This window comes from Gobius niger (genome assembly GCF_951799975.1).
Source record: "Gobius niger genome assembly, chromosome: 17".
NCBI lineage: Eukaryota > Metazoa > Chordata > Actinopteri > Gobiiformes > Gobiidae > Gobius > Gobius niger.
Window position 1 is genome coordinate 15,472,906 of NC_136868.1, and position 16,166 is coordinate 15,489,071.

The window sequence follows — 16,166 nt, forward strand, 5'->3', positions numbered from 1 at the left end:
CACACCTGGAGGGACGTTTTTTTTTGGAGATTGGTAGGGACTGGAAAACCATCATCATTTACATGGGTTTTATTGTTCAAAGATGCTAGAAATACAAGATTACGTGAGAGTTAAGGGATGTTGTTTTTGTTGCCATCTTAATCTAACACTTTATGCCAAAATTACCACTCACACTTAAGGTCTCACTCTGACAGATTTAAGTAGTTAGATGTTTGCAGAGGTCTGGACTTCTGGTGGTAAAATGGGTCTTTTTCAGCTTTTAACATTGCTCTTGTTTAGGGATTACATCAATTACTCGCAGGTCTGTCCTTGAACCACAGTCTACATTTTGAAAACTGCAACTTTCAGCTTTATTTCTGTGATATTTTCAACATGGTTTATCACGGTCAGTATTTAAACGGTGAATTAAAAGCCGGGTTTTAGTGAAGGGTTAGAGTTGACATGGAGATACAAAGGTTTTAGTACAAGGGTCTCCAACAGGAGGAAACAGGAGGGCCACTTCTAGCCCGTGAGATGATTCAATCCGGACCAAAACTAGCTTGTAGAGCACAAATTCCTGAGTATCTATTATAGAAAACGCTATCTCAATGGCCGCCGCCTGGGCGCCGCCATGTTTATTTCCCATACCGACTTTGAAGCTAAGCAGGGAAGTGCCTGGTTAGAACTGGGATGGGAGACCGTTCCTCCGATGCTAAGCAGGGAAGGGCCTGGTTAGGACTGGGATGGGAGACCGTTTGGGAACACCAGGAAGCCTGGCGACAGTACTGAGTGTGTGCGTGGTTGGTGGTGCTGCTGTCCGAGCGCTGCTCCGACTGATTTATCCTCGTGTGAGTAAAAGCGAAAATGAAACTACAACTTAACGAGCGCATGGCCTGCACTGCGTAGTTTTTTTTCTTTCTTTTTTTTTCTTTGCTGCTGTACCATTTGTTTTCTATTTTGCTTTCACGTATTGTGAGCCCAGAGGTACATTTTATTCTAAAGCAGCTTTGAAAGCATTGCCAATTTCATTGTAAGGTTATAAATACTGTCTAATAACGATCATTACGCTATTTCAGTTCAAAACCTACTCATTATTTGTTTGATTGTCCACTACCGTGATGCACCAAACCACGGGTCCTGCACCGTGAACCAAACCGTTAGAGCTGAACCCCTAATATTTCTCCATAATTATTCCGCTGTCTCTTGAATCCTGTTCCCCGAGTTTAGCGAAAATATTGTCGTAGTTTATAAGAAAGGAGCATGGCTGCATCAAACACTCCAATTGCAGTTTGTTTGAAATTGTTTTCTGCCTTCATTCTTTTACTCATTTGTAGTGGCCATAGTTTTTGTAATGGGTTGGGAACCACTGGTCTACAGCTGAACTGTGTGACGGGTTGGACATTTCTTTGTAATCACTCATAATCTCAGAATATCAAATGTGGAGACTAGCGAGGCCCGGCCGAAGGCCGGGTCTCAGCTAGTGTCAAAATAAAAGAGAATGTTATGAATTTTTACAGAAATAACCAGAATGCTCACTCCAGCCACTAGGGGGCAGCTTGAATATAGAAGGAAAGAATTCCAAGTAGAGGGACATAATAAGAGATCAGGATATAAACAACACATTATAGCCACGTGTTTAATGGACAGTCTGCCCCAGGGCGGCTGCAGCTACATTAGTCGCTTACCACCACAGAGTGTGGAGTGAATGAATAATGACTTCAGTGTACAGTCCTATCAGGCTCATTATTATTCATTTATTGAAAAAAGTTTCCTCAATAGTAGTAGTGTTTATGGACCCTGGCAATACACTCCCGATATATTTTGGCCCCCAGAGATATTTACTTGGAGACCCCTGTTTTAGTACAACATTACACTGATGTATTTGAGAATTGGATTCGGACCAACTTTTCAAACCAAAAGTTATATTTTAGTTAGATTTAACATGACGTTTGTGAAGTGACAGGTCCCTTTGGGAGGGTCACAGTCTTTATGTGTTTGTGAAGTGTCCCGTGAAGGGTTGTCCCGCGGCTGGACTGTATGTTTTCAGAGTGCGATGTGATCCATGTCAGCAGCAGGGCATGTACACGTGACCCACACACGCACTGCCCCGGGACGGTGATGGGAGCTGCAAATGTTACTGGACAGAGAACAGAGACAAATGAGCAGCTGTGGCTGACGGGCAAACACACTCTCATGTCATGTCTCTGGGACGTCCTCGTTCTGAGCCGTCTGTGGCTTTTGGATGACTTTGACCGACAGATTGTGCTTTCATTGTTGCTGACTTTTTTCTAGTTGTTCTTGAACTGTCTCCTGCCCCCAAAAAATCCCATATATAAATCATTGGTCTGAATGTCTTTCATTTACTTCTCCGTCACAGATTAACAGCTAATTACTGACGAGCAAGTTGCATTCGCAGGAGATCAATCTGTTTTGTTTGTGAATCTTTCATTATTCATTTTTGAAAGTTAGAAGATAGATTATGGATGGATAACCTGATTCAGATGTTGAACCTGATCCTTAATAAAAAAAAGTTTTAATGTTCAATTCATGGGTGACGCATCTTATTTTCCAGTTGTATCAATATTCCTAGCTTTTTGCAGAAATATTCCTATTCGAGTTTATTTAAACTGTGCTCCAATGTAATAAAATACAGTTAAATATTGTGTTCAAAAATACCAGAATGATTACACTCTTTAGACGCCACTCAAAGGTAACAGTCTTGGACCATCAGCTGAAAACATGTCTCTGGAATGTCCGTAACACAGGGAAATCATTGTCGGATTCTGATTATTCCCACAGTGAAGACATCCTTTGATCAGAGCTGATGTTGAACCATTGTCAAAAATCTTCCTCCCATTAGCTCCGCCGCACTGTCCATATTAAAACAGCATGATCCTGTCTTCTGTGCACAGTCTGCGGGGACGAGGCCTGAATGAACTCGCAGGCGAGTGACTGACAGGGCGCTGTATGGTTCGTGAGCTGAGTAACAGGCGTGCTCGCTCATCCCATCAGCGCTAATAGACTGTGAAAATAAACACAATATACAAGACAACACGGGCCGGAGGGAGGGGATGTGCCAGTCCATTAGCTCCTGCTCACAGCTCGTTTCTGCTCGCTGACACTGACAAGTCTTTAGGAGATCCTCAATGTCCTCATTTTTGAGCCACACTGGGGTTGGTCTTGATGAGCCCAGGACCAAAGGATGTGGCCTGCAGGGACCCACAGGGGAGCGGATTCGGATCACAGCTCTGGGGAGGGCTGTGGAGGTCATCGGGCCGAGGCAGAGCCGTGTCAGGGCTCAGCGAGATCGCACCGGGTCACAACGTCGTTAACAGCGAGGAGGCCCAGGTTAAGCTCCATTCCAGGTGGGGCCGTTCTGTGTGGTATTAGTACATTCTCCAGTTTCCCTTGCTGACAATACGTAGAAGAGCTACTACTCCTCTCGAAGGATTTCAAACCTCCCTGGTTCAATGATAGTTATGTAAAGTAGGGCGGCTGAACTCCTTATTTTAACGAATTTATCACAACCCCTTAGCAACAGGATGGTTAATGCTTAAGTAGTGCAGCGCCTGGGGAAACTGAGCTGGGATAGGATCTTAGTAAAGAGAAGAAGAAAAGGAGAAGTAAAGAAAAGAAGTAAGGTATCTTGAGCCCCACATACTTTGGATTGGTGGAAATACGAGTCCCCGGATGAAAATCTACTCAGACACAGTGAGAACATACAAACCCTCCACCTGGCCTGGAAATCGATCTGGGATCTTCTCGCTGTAACGTGGAAGTTGCTGTTGTTCTCTCAAATTCACAGTTTTGTTTCAGTTCATAGCTCTCCGTTGTTAAATATCGTCATGTCATTGTCACTGTTTTAGTGATATGGGAAATGGGAAATGGTTCTAACTTATATACCCTGTCTCTTTTAGTGATTAGACTTATTCAGATCTTATTTTTGAGGTTTATTCCATTGTTGTAACAGTTTGTTATAATACACAAAATGACTTTATTGTAAATTATCAACATCATGGCCCGAACAAATGAGTTTACTGAGACAACCCAATCCCAAATTGGTTGATTATGAATTAAATCAGTTCCATAAATCAAGGCAGATGTTGGAATATTTCATAATTTGCCATTACTTATGTCAACCGAGTGTATGGAGAGCTGAAAATAAGAGAGACAAAACAGAGATATTTCTATAATGTATCTGGTTCTTGCATCGGCCAATATCCACAAAAGGGCGACTTCACTTACCTCTCATTATGGGTTCTGGGGTTTCAAAGTAATTGTTAAACTAACTGCCAGCAAACACTGTGTTTGAGGGGCATGAACTTTGAGAAAAAGACAATGATAAATCAGGCAAATGTCGCTGTCAGTCTATTTTGTTCCACTTGGAAGAACATCTATTTACTAGTACTTATAAATGTTTTCAAACTTTCACTTAGACTGGCATGGTTGACCCAAGTTGGATGAATGACACCCAACTGAGGAGTGACAATTATTGCCTAAAGAAGATTAAACACATTCATTTGCCTCAGCATAAACACTGTACCGCTGACATAACCCCCATAACCCTTGCATTGCCACAAATGAATCTGGTTACTCAGTTGAATGCGCATTGACTTTTCAAAGCGGTTTCTCGCTGTTCCCTTCTGTAAGTATGGTTGTAAAAGGGTTATAGATCACAGGTGCTTCCTGCTGAGCATCCCCACTCAGACGCCGTCGGTCTGGATTTCTAATCTTCTCAGCTTCCATTTTTACAAAGGAAATGTTCATTCAGGCAGCCGTTGAAAAACCACAAGTTGTGATCAGCAGTGTTTAACATGTCACGCACTGCCAGCCAAAAGAGCACACAAGCCTTCACACACACTCCATCACATCAGTCACGTACGGGAGCATTATGTAACCTGTATTATCTGTCTTCTCTCACTCAGGAATATGAGCCCACCATCTACCATCCCAAGAGGTCATCCCAGGGCCTGCACCAGGACTTCACGGTGCAGTGTGAGAAGATGGACATCCCCTTCCTGTCATACCTGCCCACCGAGGTCAGTCCAGGGTCAAACTTGTAGCAAAACAAAGTCTTAAGTTTAAGCAATTTAAATGAAGTGTATGGAAGATTTTTATTTTTAATTTGGGTGACCAATGTGTTCACGAAAGTGAGGTCAACATCAAATATTGGTTTCACTAATAACAATTGCAATTTATTTATTCATCATGAAAACATTTTACATGATGTAAACTGTGTATATTTACACCTTTTTGTTTTAAATGGAAACCGATGGAGACTTTACACCTCCCATAAACAATCTATTTTCCTGGGGAGTCCAGGCCACAGAGGGGAACATGTTATAGTTTTAGTTTGACAGGTTTTGGAGCTTGTTGCAGGTCCGCCCCACGAGGGCGGGGATTCCTGCCTTTTTGCCCTTTTTAGGAGCATGCTTTTTAGGAGCATGCTGTATGAATCATGAATGCGGCGTAATGGCGATAAGGCATCTCTAAATATTAAATCTATGCTGTATATACAATCTTAGCTTATTACTAAAGTTTTACTGTGTGTGTTGGCATCTAAGTTTTTTTTTGTGTGTGAATATTAATCTACTTTGTTATTGTTTTTGCCGTTAAAACAAATGAAAACTGTTTTTGGCCCATGACTACTGAATTAACTACTGTTATTCACTCAAAGTTGTGTTGTCTCTAGGTGCAGCTCATAAATGACGCCTACAACCTAGTGATCGATGCAATGCTGGGCCCCGAGGCGGACACAGGCAACATTAAAGAACCTTACCCCGGCATTCTGGGCACTCTGAAGCAAGTGAAGATCCCCATAGCCAGTGTGGACGTGCCTTCAGGTAGGAAACTAAAAGCTTTTCAGACGTGATATATGGGTCGTTGGGTGGCTCCCTGTGAGCGGCGGCCAAATGGAGTGGAGAGTTTTCAGTCTGGACATGTGGAGATAAATCTTCTGCTTCATCAAAAGCCCTGGATTCAGATGCCGCCTCCTTTTCACTACATTTCGCTGATGCTGACTGCTGCATTTCAGGATACTGCTCTGATATTGTAAATACTGGCTTAGTTACATCAAAGGCTCCCAACAGCATGAGTTAAATTACTCAGGCAGTCAAGAATCACCGTGATTTGATTATATTTTGTTCAGTTCATCTTTAATCTACTACCAGAGCTTAAAGGTCTTAGGACTATACCAGGCTGAATGGTCGGTCACTTTACTTTAAGCACAGTAATATAGTAATAACATGGTGATAGGATGAAAATAGATAAGATAACTAGGGATAACACAGGCATTTAGCAGCCCTGCTTCCATTTTTTATTACCAGGAAACTATTTTACCTAGGGCTAAGTACCGTTAAAAGAAGTTTTCGATACCGGTGCTTTAACCATACTTGGTTTTCGATACCTATACGAAATTATTTGTCATATAGAAATGAAATAGATTGATAATGTTAATGTATTCCTTTTCCTTCCATTTATTTTTTTCTTTTGCATTTGTATCATTTATTGGAGGTGAAACAACCAAGAAACGTCCTTTTGCTACTAACCAATTTTTTCCAGGAATAGGGTTTTCCCTAAATTTCCCAATTTTTTTCTATATATATATATTTATTTTTTTTCAATTTACCCCAGTTTAATTTTTCCAATTTTTCCCCAATTTTTTCCACTTTCTTAAAAACTTTTTTTTCTTTTGAATCTTGATGACCAACATCATATTATAATAATAATAATAATACATTTTATTTGTGTAGCGCTTTTCAAGACACTCAACGACGCTTTACATATATTATATGTTATTAATTAATTATAATATATTATTATATTATAACAACCCTAACCCTTATATTTCTTTTCGGCGCTTGCTTTCGATACTTTTATTTTTACGATACCAGTAGAACCTTCGCCTTTTCGTCTATACCAGACTGGTATCGTTTAACGGTACCCAGCCCTAGTCAGGATTAGGATTAAGATAATTCATACCATGAAATACGATTGGTGTGTGTCCTTTTCCACGTGTAATCCATGTAAATACCAAAATTACTGTGTTACTGCAGTTTCTAGGTACCATGCTATTTCTATCCAAACTTTTCTTCACATTACATTTTTGTGCTGTAAAGTAAATACTGTACATGCCATGCTTTCGCTTTTCAAACCACTGTTTTTGATATCGGACCATTCTTCTAACTTCTTCCAGGTTGGGACGAGGAGGAGGCCACCCAAGATGGGATACACCCTGAAGTCCTCATCTCGCTCACAGCGCCTAAAAAGTGTGCCGCCAGTTTCTCGGGGAAGCATTACTTGGCTGGACGCTTCCTGCCCTACGACATCCAGAAAAAATACGAGCTCAATCTCCCAGATTTCCCCGGCACAGACTGTCTGATCGAATTGTAACACATGGGGAAACAATATAGGTCAACATGGCGACTTACGGTGGCTTCAGAAAGTTTTCAGACCTCTTTTAATTATTTCAAGTTAGTATGTAGCAGACTGAAACTGAAATTCTATACTTCTACATGGATTACCTTACAGCACATTAAAAATAGACATAGAAAAAGGGGATTCAAAAATATAAAAGGAGAAATAGTTGCACTTTACAGCACAGTGATGGTAATATGATGGAAATAACATGGTACATAGTAAGTAAGGATTAAACGTGCATTATATAGTTTTAATGCACGACGTGAATTAAAACTGTATAATGCACGGCTCCGAGTTGTTTAACCCACTTATACCATGGTCCCACAAACTGAAACTGTTCATTGTGCCCTGTTTGCTTCCGGGACAGGAGTTATTTTATGTTTTAAGCTGTTTTACCTGTCACCTAGTCCAGATAAAGTTAGTTACTACACGAAAACAAACCCGTTTTTTGGCCGCGCAGAGAAACGGTGCAGTGTTGACATGTTGGTGCAAATGAACATTGGCCATTTTACACAAATCAATCGACTAAATATCAGATTTGAGCGGAGAATATTTTCCCTCGTTTTCCGCTTAAATGAACGGGCTTTGCGTTCGACTGGAAGTGTCTGTACAACGGAAGTGCCGAGACAAAGCAAAAAGTGGCAAAAGTGGGCGAGGTGGAATAAAGTGAATAGGATACAGACGGCATCTCTGGAATCGCCCTTATATGGTCATGTTTGAAAACAGTTAAGGGGGAAAGCAATTTGGAGAAAAATCTAAACTTTCTCTAATTATTCCAAAAACAACTTTAACACATGCTGAATTATGATAGTAGTATAGTATAGTATAGTTTTCTACTAAATAAGGATACCAAGACATGGAGAGGAGTAAAGTGTTTTAACAGCCCATAAATACATAAAAAAAATATCCATATGGACCCGATTTACTTTATTTCTATGTGATAAATACGTTCATATTCCATCAGAAAATGGCGAAAAAGAGTGAAAAATTGTGTTTCCCAAAAGATTCTATTTCCCCCCTTGGCGAGGCCACGCCCCCTTTTATGACGAGATGCCTTCTGTATCTGTAGAACATGATTTAACTGTTGCCAGACGAATGGTGCGTTCATGTGGTCCTCGGGAACTTAGGTGAACGACTTCCCCAGTTGGGGAATGCACGTGAGTGCTCGCTCAACTGAGGAAAACGACTGGGGGACTCGGGTCAAAACGCGCTTACTGACTTCTGCACCGGACGCGGAAATCATCTGATTTGTTCTTTTATCGTCTAATGTGAGCTTTTTAGTAAACACTGCTACTTTTTTGAGTTTAGTGTGAGCTGTCGTCAGCCTCGTAGTAACAAAATTGCGAGTGAAATCCCTGACATCAACATTAGCAAAAAGTTAATTTGCGTGATATTATTTAAAACTAACAAACAAACATTTAGCTTTTGAGATGCAAACACAGTTAAATGATTAGCTCAGCTAAGCTCTAATCAATGATAAAGACCATTTTTATTTGATGACATCAAAATCCCCACTTTCCCACATAAAAAACACATAAAACCAACTGGGGACAATGACGTCACATCTCGGGTTAACGAGCCCCCTGTCCACATGAACATAACTGTGTGTTATACAGTTTTAGAGCACGCCAACTCAGACCATGGTATAATAGATTTATCCTAACCCTACCTCCAACCCTGTATTTAGATAGGGTTGTCAATTACTGAGAAACATTGTTATTATTTTCATGGTAATAAAACCTAAATTCCGTTCATTGCCCGCGATACAGAAGCCTCTTTATGAGTGTGTAGATGTAGATATAACATTTCAGTATCAGACCTCAACATAATAACATAGTGACAGCTAAGAGGGTATGAATGCTCCCTGAACCCATTGTGTTCCTATTCTCTTCTCTTGTTTTGTAATTTGAAACATGTGGTTTAATGTTAATGCCGTCTCAGTTCTGTAGATCAGCCTATAGCTACTGTTGAGCTACAGTAGGAGGGTCGTACGTAGATACAGTGGTGCCAGTTGTGTCCTTTTAGCTAATGGCATGAGGAGGTTTGTGTTTCTCATTGTTGAAGCAGTAGCATTTGACCTGTTACTCTTTACATTACAAAGTCTATTGCAATGGAAGAAGAATTTTCTATGCTAAACACTGGATTATTTCGTTCAGTTTTGTTTTTGGTCCTATATATATTTGTATGTAGTATTTTACTGACGTGGGAGACTGTTTTCACTTGACTTTACTTTGGTTGAGTTTCTCTTTTAGATGTTACAACAAGATCAATATACTTCTCAATAAAACGCATTCCATTTGATTTTTATTGAGCCTTTTTTCCACACTTGGTGGTTCTCAACTGGTGGTTCGGGACCCCAAACTGAGATGTGTGACTATTTTCAGGGGGGATTGTTTTTGTTTTATGATCAATGCTCGACTCAACCAATTAAATGCTCCATTTCAATAATAATTGCTATAAAATGATCAAACTGTAAAATATATAGTACGTTAAAAGTCATACAGGAGTTTTCCTGTGTAGACCAAAGTATTGAGGATGACGCGTATTTTTATACTGGGTGCCTTGAAATTTTAAAAGTAGGTCCTGAAGCCACACCATTGGAAAAACACTGAACTAGAGAACATTTGCGTGGAACCACACTTTCTGGGTTTTTTATCATATATTTTGTGTGCTAAATGGTAATAGTCAGATTTGATGTAGGTTATAAAGTGAGTTGTATTAGGATTTATATTAGGGTTTATTAATATAGTTGTAAAAATAATGGTAACAAAATCTAATAATAGAAGAATTGGTGTAACTAACATAGAATCTGTGATCTCCAATGTGGGGGTGCATCGAGGAAATCGCAAAATCATTTGGTTTGTTTGACATATTCATTTTATTTTACACCTAAACCTTTCAATTTAAAATGGTATGCATTTCATTCTTAACAACTTAATCAATCAATCAATCAATCAATATTCTGCAGAAGTAGAAATACGAACAAGAGTCCAGTCCATCTGGTAAGTTTGGGAGCCTTGGCCTGACAAAAAGTTGACCCCTTTTGTTGAAATTTGAGGAGCAGAACAGCACATCAACATAAAAACCTTATTCCCACAGTGAAGTATGGTGCAGGGAGAGTCATGGTGTGGGGCTGTTTCGTTGCCTCAGAGCCTGGACAATGTGCTATCATCAATAGAGAAATTCACAAGTTTATCAAGATATTTTGCAGAAAGACCTGATACATCCACAACAACGTAAGTGAACCCTTGTATTAAATTACTGGTTGACCCTTCTTTTGCAGCAATAACTCCTTTTCTGTTGTTGGAGATTCCATTCCTCTTTACAAAACTGTTGCAGTTCAGCGAGATTCCTGGGTTCACTTACTTTTTCCACCCTGTCCTGTGAAGGTTTACATGGAATGGCCATTAAAAATATGATCAAATGTAAATGTTTGGGACACTGTTTACTCATTATGATTACTTTACTCTTATGATTTTGACGAAGATCAGACCACATTTTATGACCAGTTTAGGCAGAAATGTGAGAAATTCCAAAGTGTTCACATACATTGTCCTACTGTACTTAAAGGCACTATACCTGGTTAATTTCTAGTAGTGGAGTGAAATTAGTTTTTTTCCTCCTTTGGTATATAATAAACGCAGACATTAGTGGGAAAATCATTGTGCATCTAAATATTAGGTATGTGTATGAATTTCATTAAGTTTCAAGCTAATTTTCAAACATTTCTGTGAAGGTGACCCAGAAAAGTGACCCTGCAAGTTGTGAAATGTGCCGATAAACTCGTCCCTGTGAATAAATGGGATGCTACAAATGTGGTAGTAAATTTCATTGTTCGTTATAAAAGGAATCAGGTATCGGTCCTTTAAGAACTAGCATCAACAAAATGTTCACTTCAGCACATTGGAGTTCTCTTCTCCACATTACACATATTTAAATTATTCTTTATATTGATCCTTTTAGTCATATCAACCTCAAACTAATGACAACCCCCGGCTTTATTTGCCAACTTTTTAGACGGTCCTCATTTAAATTGATTGCATGGCTGTTGTGGTTTCTCGATTACAGCTTTGCTCTCATCACTTTGTCTCCAGCTGCAGCGACCAGATGTTCTGAATGGAGGAGGTCTCTCGCTAACCCTCTGGACACGACTTTCCAAGCAACAAACACAAACAAACCAATTCACTGCTGACTGCGGCCAGTGCGAGGCTTTAGCTATGGGCGCCGTTAAAAGACCACAAATATGTATTCATTTTGTGCTGAGGTTCCACTCGAGATGACACTGTTCTTTATTGTATTACATTTTAGATGACGATGCATGTTAATCATAGCAGAGAGCATCAATGTCAATATACTGGAATTTGCACAATAAATACATCTCATCTGCTTCATCTGTCCTATTATACACTTATAGACTTCACTCCTGCAACGTGTAAAGTAAAATCAAAAGACGTTTTTTCTGGTTTGTTTCCAACCAATGTTTCAGAACTCTTTTAAAGGTTGAGAAAGTGCCCCAGTCCTTGTCATTGGCTGGCAGTTTGTTTTATGACCGTGAGCCTCGGCCAAATTTCATCCTAAGCCGTTGAACAAAACAATCCCCTCTCGTCATTTTTTTTTTTTTTTCTCTTAATGTTGTTAATCCTTAACCAAGACAATACAAGTCTATTTTATCAAAAGTGATTTAGCTAATGCGCCACATATTTTCCATTTAGTCTCGAAGTCTGGACTGAGGAAAACTTTAAATGCGGACTCATTAGGGTAAAGTAGCAACAGACTGCACAGCCAGCCTCCAGTAACTCTGACCAACTGGCTCTGATTTACTTGCTATGGTTACACACATATTACAAACTAAGTACAATGTCAAATTAGGTTTATTTTGGTCTTAACATGCTTCCAGCTTGCTAACAACAGTTGCTTTCACTCACTGTACATGTGGAGAGCGAAAACGCGCGGCATTTGCAATGAAAAGGTCGAATTAGTCAGCAAAAAATGAAACCGTGAGTGTTAAAGCAAAATATGGCCAACTGACAGTGACAGTGTTGGCGGTGGATGGGAGAAAACGGGAGCAGTCAAAGATGTCTTGCACATTTGTGTTGGTTTAGCATTAGGCCTGCATCACTTTTATACATATGAAGAAGAAGAATTTAGTTTGAAATCGAGACTCAGCTGACTGACATTTCTTACGGGTTCCGTTCTGGTTCCTCTACCATTCAGTTGTCAGAGCGCCCCGTCCCACCCTCGTCAGATTACTGCCTGCTACAATGTAATGTTTATCGGAAATTATTATTACTTTGCCTACCTAATCCAGCCCATGCTTAACAGGAAGTCCAGTCCATGTGTTGTTCCTAGTTCCAGCACATTTCCAGTGTAAGTTAGTAAATTATTTAATGCTAATTGACACTTTGTAAATAGACAAAATCCAAGCCAATTAGTTATACAGTTAATCCAGAGTAGATTTTACATCAGAAAGTTAAGAGGCATTTGTTCCAAACTTGTGCTGCTTTTGGGAGCGTATTTTATAAGGTAGGTATTCATTAAATTAGGCCAAAACTGCAGTAAATAACATCAATATTGTTATTTTGGTATTCCTCAGACTTTACATTGTGCATTACTTGAACTTTGAAAATAATAAAAAATATTATAAGTAATGTTAAATATAACTAGCAAAAACAGAACAAAAATAGTCATAGCCTAATCTATGAATAAAGTATGAACCTTTTATAAAAACTTTAAATATAACTGCATCTCAATGGACTAAAGCTCAAGACAACGTCCACTTAACTTAATAATGCATCCGTTTTATATAGCGCTTTTCTGGACAATCAAAGACGCTTTACATTGCATTATTCATTCACTCCAGACTTTATGGTGGTAAGTTACTATTGTAGCCACAGCTGCCCTGGGATAGACTGGCGAGGCAACCAGTCTGCACGATTGGCCCCTCCAACCACCACCATCAACTCACTCACTCACTGCATTCGCTAGGCTTCCTGGTGTTCCCAAACAATCTCCCATCCATGTAGCGACCAGGCCCTTCCCGGTGTCAAAATGTGTCCCCGTCATGGACTGCTCCATTTCAAAGTTCTACACAGGCTACAACTTTCCAATGTACGGCTTTCCAAAGGGTTTCATGTGGTGAACACAGCTTGTGACCGGTGCGGCCAGGAACAGGCTTCACTCGATCACAGATTTTGGAACTGTCCTAACATAACATTTTTGAATTGATGTCTGATGTTTGTGGAACACAGTTATATCCTGACCCTGTCCTTGCACTTTTTGGATTTTTTTTTTCCCCCAGTAACTGCTAATCTCATTAACAAACAAAAAACAGTTGTCAAATTTATTTCAGTGTCCTTATTGTAAAAAAAAATTGAACTTAAAGGGAAGGTAGATGATTTTCAATTGATATGGGATCGGTTTCTGGAGTAAGCCAAAAAATTCAAACAAGCAAATGTATAAACGTGGAACGAGTGATTGGCCTGTTTATGCAAAAAAAAAAAAAAATCTCTGGACACGCCACTGAATCCAAGCAATCCCATTTCGCAGAAGACAGATTTATAAATTGCAAAAGTACCAGAATCACATGCTCTTGAGAATACAGTTTGTTAGAGGCCCCGACTTCAGGATAGTTGAGCGTTAGAATATTGCTCAAAGAGACCGTTTCACAAACCCATTTTGTACTTCTTTGAACAAAACAGTCTGGAGTTGATCAGTAAGCATATTGCTACTTACTTCATCCGGTCAGGAAACATCACACATGGATACAGAGGGAGACGGGTTCATTATAGCCTGTCAGCTTTTAATTAACAGAAGCACAAGTCATGCAGGTCCTGACAGCTCTGTCAAGCAACATGGCTGTAACAGACAGCATGGTTCAATACTCCGTCAATCAAAGGAGTCAAGGCAATTATTCTACCATTCATGAAATAGTAACAACTGCTTAACAAAAACCTATGCTTCAGTATTGTATTAAATGGTAGCTCTTTATTTTAGAGCACAGTTGAAACATGGTAATAGAATGAAAAGCTTAATACCTAAAAGAGTAACATGATAATTGTAATTACATAAAAGAGGGCACACACAAAATGTATTTCATGCTAATATTATTAAGAACCTTCAGCAAAAATAAAGAGACACCTTATTATAATATGGACTCAGGGCTGCAAAACGAAGAGCGGCTCAAAAGTCCCTTATGCAATAACTAGAGCAGGTCGTCCAATAACCGAGGGGTCGGCAGTACGAATCCTGGCTCCCTCAGGTGTGTTGTGTCCATGGGCAAGAGATTTCACTCGGAGTCTGCTTACATTGGTGCAGGAATGAGAGTGAGAATGGGTGAGTGGTTTCTTGATGTAAAGTGTTTTCAGTGCCTAATGTAGGTTTAAAAGGGATTTATAAACAGAGACCATTTACCTTAATGAGACAAACGAAGGCTGATCACGTGACCTGAATGACGCGTCTGGTGCTGAGAGTGGAGTCTTGGCGCTGCCCTCTCACCTCCTCACCTGCGGGAGGCGCCATAATGGACTGGTGCATTGTGATCCAGGCAGATTGGACTGGTGCCCCCACGACCCGGAAGACGATAAGTCAATCAATCAATCAATCAATGGTTTTGTATAGCCCAATATCACAACAGGAGTTGCCTCACAGGGCTGCACCGAACATTAAGATCGCAGACCGTCCAGTCCTCAGTGTCCAATTCCAGTATGCAGGGTTCGTCCGTTCAGCCGGGTTCCTCCGTTCGATCTAGACAGGCACTTCCGAGGGGGAGTGGGACAGGAGACACCATGTGAATAGTGATGAACAGACTACAGATAAAGAAATATTGTATCTGTATGCAGTAAGAGGAAGAGGATAGCCCTCAGTGTACTGTACTTCCCACAACAGTGTTTCTTAAATGTAGGGACTGTGTCTGCTTCTTTAACGTGGGCTGGGAGTTTATTCCATAAAACCAGAGCTTGGAGGCTCTGCCTCCTATAGTGATTTTGGAGACTCGAGAAATCACTAGTAGCCCTGAGTTTTGAGAGCGGAGTGCTCTGGTTGGTCGATATGGAACGATAGCATCTTGGAGATAGAGCTGAGCCATACCCTTTATGGATTTAAATGTGAGGAGCAGGATGGCGTAAGTGGAAGATGATGGATGGATGGCGGAAAATGTATCATCCCACACTATCCTTACAGTCACCATGCTGTTCCTATCCTGTCATCATGTTGTCAGTGCAGTTCAATCCATTCTATCATGATGTAAACCACATTCACGGACTGAAAATCGTGATATTCTCAAACTCAAACAACAAAACCAGAAAAACAAAACAGAACTATAGCCATGGGAGGCAGAGAAGGGAGGGGAGAGTTCAGATTCTAGTCGGGTCTCTTTTTAACACCGTTGGATCTGACACATGCAAACTTTGGGACCTCTTACCTCAGATGACAGAACTGAACAGCTGAAGATGGTGGTGTGGACACTCCCTTTGAAATAATCCTTTCCCCTGTGCTTTCAGAGAGCCGATCATAAGAGCCCTGTCCAGATCATAGTTGTGCAGCCATGTCTCCAGTGGAAGTGCCCATTGGCCACTGTGTTACGGTCCTGTTAAGTGCAACAGTTAACTGCCCACTAATCTGTACATTATTTAGTTTAGCACATCACATCCAATAAAAGCAACATTCAGTCGACAATTGTATGTTTATGGGTCTGCAGCTGGTCTGGGTTAAGTAATGGAAGCCATAAGCAGGTGTGATCTGGCCCCAATGGGGATGACATGCTCTGTTTA

The 16,166-nt window shown here is 40.3% G+C and overlaps 1 protein-coding gene across 1 annotated transcript in view; it reads left to right on the forward strand.

Moving 5' to 3' along the window:
• The window catches only part of yjefn3 (YjeF N-terminal domain containing 3), a 71,628-nt gene extending 64,009 nt beyond the window's left edge, over positions 1-7,619 (forward strand). Inside the window, exons 4-6 of the mRNA XM_079574703.1 lie at positions 4,905-5,018; positions 5,672-5,822; positions 7,175-7,619. Coding sequence (XP_079430829.1) covers positions 4,905-5,018; positions 5,672-5,822; positions 7,175-7,371 — 462 coding nt within the window. The 3' untranslated portion in view covers positions 7,372-7,619. The remainder of the gene's footprint in view (positions 1-4,904; positions 5,019-5,671; positions 5,823-7,174) is intronic.
• The last annotated feature ends 8,547 nt before the right edge of the window (positions 7,620-16,166 follow it).